Below are 4,552 nucleotides of genomic sequence, written 5' to 3' on the forward strand. Positions count from 1 at the left end.
AAGGACTAGAAAAGGGAGGGTGAAGAATGCAATTAAACCACAACAGTAATGTACAGAATGACAGGTTTTCTTTATGGTAAAGCATTGTTATTCTCTATAGAGAGAAATGGATAATACTGTCGAGGTGCAAACAGAAAATCTTTTGGTTTTTTTGCTGCCTGCCCGTTTTTATTTTCTGAACACTGAGAGATTACATCTTTGCTTTCTTCATGCGCACAAGCCGTTTCATTATCAAGATAATGTTTCTTTCAAGTATTTCAGATTTTCCTCCTCTGTCTCGTAGGTTTGTGCATGAAGTTTGTCGCTGTGATCTACAGAAGCCCCAGCCCTTGGGAAGAAGTCTATCCATGGAAAAGAAAGTCCTAGCACATTTCTGTAGGTTACTGAAGTGTATTTCATTCGAGTTGATTTTCTTCCTCTTTAGTGCCTAAAATCCGTCTCAGAGATAAACCACTAGTAATTTCTTTCCCTCTTCTTTCTTCTCTTTTCTCTTCTTTCTTTTTTCTTTTCTTTTCTTTTCTTTCCCCCTCCCCCCAGCTTGGAATGTAAATCCTTTTAAGACTGAGCTATTTTTAGTCTTTTTTTTTTCCTGTAGGTGTCCACGACTGAGCAGAGAACACGATTAAATAAACATGGGCTGTAAGTACATTAACTCGAAGAGAAGCCCGAGAAAGGGACGAGTGTTTAATAACCCTGAGATAAAGGTTTATCTCGTTAAAGGTACTTCTTCTCGCTGGTCCATGGAAACTGAGGTGGCTTTGCTCAGCACAGAGGGCGTGAAAGTCAGGAAGGAGTCAGTCCTGGTTGTGGCAGAACAGGTAAAGTCTGATCCAGAGGGTCTCTGCGCCAGCCCGTTGGACTGGCCGCTGTGGCAAGCCAGGCAGGAGCAGGGGTTGCTCCCGGCGCTGCTGAGTCCATGAGTTGGGGCAGGGTAGAGAGAGGGATGCCTGAAGGCGCACAGCAGTTCTGGTCTCGGGTAGGGATGGGAGAGGACCCTGAAGGTGTCCAGGGGCCTCAGGGGGGTACTGAAGGGGGTGGCGGCAGAAGCCGATGTGGCGCCGATGCCCATGTGGGAGTAGTAGGGCAGGGGCAGGTGGGACGGGAATGGATACGGCAGGTTCCCAGTGGCCGCTGCGTGGCTCATCATGTAGGTATAAAACGCCGGGTCGGCCGGGTGAGGCCAGGTCATGGCCAGGCGCTGCCGCTTGTCCTTCATCCTGCGGTTCTGGAACCAAACCTGCGGGGAGAGGGGAGGCGAGAGCCGTCACCCGCCGTCGCTCCGCTCCGCCCGGCCGCTGGTACCAGCCCCTGCCCCGGGGCGGTGCGGCGGACGTGGATCTACCGGAGAACTGAGACCGACGCCAGTTCTCCCCCTCGGAGGGAGTTGTCATCACGTACGGAGGGATCAGTTAAGCCTCAGTAAAAAATCTATAGGGAGACCCAGAGGAGCAGCCCTTTTAGTCTGCTTGTTTTCCTTTCTGCTTGCTACGGCTTGTCCTGCTGCGCACCATCCCCCGCCCCTCGGTCCCAGCCAACTGGGCAGCTCTGCCTCCTTGCTGCCCTTTCGCATCCAGAACTACCTGGCTTGCTGTCGGGTTTATTTTCATGAGCAAATAGTTTTGAAAAGGCAAAGGAAAGTGAGATGGAAATAAGATCTGCTACTGGCTTCCTCTTCCCTCCCCCAAGAGCTGAGCGAGATTTGGACTGGACTGAAGGAAGGATTAAAAGTAATCTGTCAGGGAGAGGCTGGATTAGCGGCGCTGGCCGGGATGGCTCCAGGAGCCGCGTCCCCTCTCCCGCATTGCTGCAGGGTGCGGGCAGGGCCAGGAAAGGGGCGGGAGGCGGGGGGAGACGAGAGGGAGGGTTGTGCTGGCGAAGTGCTTTCCCGAGTTTTGCAAGGAAGTTTGGCCATATAGATTTATATCGTGCTAATTGGAAACATGTCCGAGCTGCGTGTACCTTGATGGTGGTTTCTGGTAGATTTAGAGCAGCCGCCAACTCACATCTCCGGGGCCTGGACACGTAATTTTCCCGGTAAAACTCCTTCTCCAGACGGGCGATCTGCTCGCGGGTGAAGGCGGTGCGGTACCGGCGCATCTGGTCGCTGGCGCTGCAGGCGAGTGAGCCCTGGGAGCCTCCGCTGCCTCCGCTGCCCTTGGGGTGATCCCCCCCGCCGCTGGGGCTGCCGGCCAACGCCTCGGAGCACGGCCCTGCGTGGGGAGCCCGGAGCAACGACACACGCTCGGAGGGCAGGCACGGAGGGATGCTCGCTGCCCGCCGCCCCAGCGAATTCCCTTCTCCCCACCCAGTCCTCCCCATTAGGCTTTTCTGTGCCTGCCCGGGTGTACTGAGGATGCTGGGAAGACATGCAAGAGGGACCGGAGAGGAGGGCAGGGAGAAGGGGGATGAAACATCGGTTAAGGGTTTGACGGGTGCTTATTCACTCTGGTTGGAAGGTAATCTGCCCCCGCCATCCCCCAACACACACACTCCGCACTGGCGGTGTCTGCCCGATGACCCCCACTCGCTTCCCCCACCGGGAAACCGGAGGCGGGCGCCGCAGCATCCCCCGACACTGAGCGTCTGGGAAAGGCAGGTGTGCCCGCCGGCCAAGCCGCACGTCTCCGCGGCGCCTTTCTCCAGGTCAGCAAGGACCCAGGAGAGGAGCAGGCAGGGACCCTTTCCTCTCTGAGGGAAAGACGAGGCCTCGGGGATCCTCTGTTCAGCCTCCAAAGCCCAGGATGGGGTATTTTCAACGAGCCTGTAAGGAACAAGGGAGGGCAGACAGCGCTCTCCACACTTCCCGGCTTCTTCTTGAAGTGATGTAGGAACGGGAAGGGGGGGGAATTGGGTTGTTGTCAGCGTAGGGGGGATCTTTGCCGAGCTGGAAAGGTGGGAATAGAGAGTGGGAAGTGGGGGCAGGGGGAAAAGGGGCCTGGCCGCTGCTTTTGCTTTCAAATGCAACTCTCCCTCATTGTGCCCGAGACCAAAGGCAATTAATTCATTGGGATCATTTCCGAGCTGGCGCCACGGAGACATAGAAGTGACAAGGTAATTTGGACCTTTTTTTTTTTTTTTTAAACCCAACTCGCAAACAAGGCCGTCGCTACCGCTCTTGGGGCAGGCGAGCGATTTTACGGTCTTTATGGGCGCTTCCGCACTCGCCCGGGCACATTTCACCCTGCAAAACCACAAACAGCTCTCGGCCACAAAACCCGTTTGATCTTGCTCCCACACACACACATACAAAAAAACCCGCCGGCATGGAGGATCGTAAGGGATTTCCTGGAGCATGCACTGTCTAGGCGATAGGGAAGAATAAAAATAAAATAGAATAAATTGAAGGGAAGAGCGGGTGGTGGTCTTGGCCAAGGGGGTCTTATGGAACAAGCCGCAGACCTGATTGCATCCGCGATGGGAAGCCTGGCTCCCCTCCAGGGATGCGGGGGCTGCCCGGTGTCGTGTCCTCTGACTCCCAAACAAGTCTCCCGGTGGCAGGGAGACGAGGAATCAGCCAGGAAAGGAGATCACACACACACACACAGATTTCGCTGCTCCTCGCTCAGTCGGCGAGGTGAAAACCCTCTCCGGCAGCCCCCCGCCCCCCCCCAGTGCTGCCACCCAGCCCCGGAGCGGGCGGGGGGCTGGAGGCATGGGAAGGAGTTGGGTACCTTTGCTGTGCTGGTACTCGGCGCTCCCCGTGGCGCAGTCCGGGGTGCAGCTCACCTCGATTTCCTCATAGAAATCCGACTCAGTGTCCGAGCTGCTCTGCTGGCCTTTGCTGGAGGGGGGCTCCGGTGCAGGGGGCTGCTGTCCGGCCGAAAGCAGTGCTGCCGCCGCCGAGCGGCTCTCCGGCACCGTCCCTGTCCCTGGCAGCACCTCCACCTCCTCTTCGTCTTCTCCTCCGCCACCTCCTCCTCCTCCTCCTCTCTCCCGGGACGACAAGGGGCCAGGTCTGGGGCTGAGGCAGTTCCGATGGATCATCTTCTCCTGCGGCTCCGGAGCGGGGCTCCCCACTGCTTCGGACAAATTAGGCACCCTCTTGCCAACTAGAGCGCCAAGAGTTGTCCCCTCCAGAAACATCACCATCTCCTTCCTGGTTTCCATTGTGGTTTTGCTTAAGGGAGGGGAGAAAAAATCCAGATCTCTTCCCCCCCTCCCTCCCGCTCCCGCCCCAGCCTTGTACAAACCCAGCAACCCTCTCCTGCCAATGCAGAGGAACAAGCGGTGAGATAGGGTGACCTTGTGATGCGAACGCTACACTCTGCTGTGCTGCTCTGGGAGGGATCACCATTGCCCTCTTCTTTCTAAGCTGTCATCCTCAATGGTGCAGTCGTCATTACAGTACCACCGGTGACGCCACACATTGATTGCCAGTGGATAAATAGAAACGTCTGCCATTGGGAAGATGAAAGAAGAGCCGGAGCGAATGGGCTAAATGCATGATGCACCAGGTGTAGGAGCCCGAGATGGAGAGGGAAGTGTGAAAAAGAGATGCATATGGAGCTGAGCTGCAAAGAGGTTGTAACATGCGGAGAGAGTTCCGCGGGGG

At 56.4% G+C, this 4,552-nt stretch overlaps 1 protein-coding gene across 1 annotated transcript; it reads right to left on the minus strand.

Annotated features, from left to right (window-relative positions):
• Positions 1-429: 429 nt before the first annotated feature.
• On the minus strand, positions 430-4,224 carry EVX1 (even-skipped homeobox 1). Its single transcript, XM_032702702.1, has 3 exons — positions 3,672-4,224; positions 1,960-2,210; positions 430-1,237 (listed from the first exon to the last, which is right to left on the minus strand). Exons 1-3 carry the CDS (start codon positions 4,105-4,107, stop codon positions 707-709), a joined length of 1,218 nt encoding a protein of 405 aa, XP_032558593.1. The 5' UTR covers positions 4,108-4,224; the 3' UTR covers positions 430-706.
• Between the last annotated feature and the right edge of the window lie 328 nt (positions 4,225-4,552).

The sequence above is a fragment of the Chiroxiphia lanceolata genome, chromosome 1 (genome assembly GCF_009829145.1).
Source record: "Chiroxiphia lanceolata isolate bChiLan1 chromosome 1, bChiLan1.pri, whole genome shotgun sequence".
In the NCBI taxonomy this organism is placed as follows: Eukaryota; Metazoa; Chordata; class Aves; order Passeriformes; family Pipridae; genus Chiroxiphia; species Chiroxiphia lanceolata.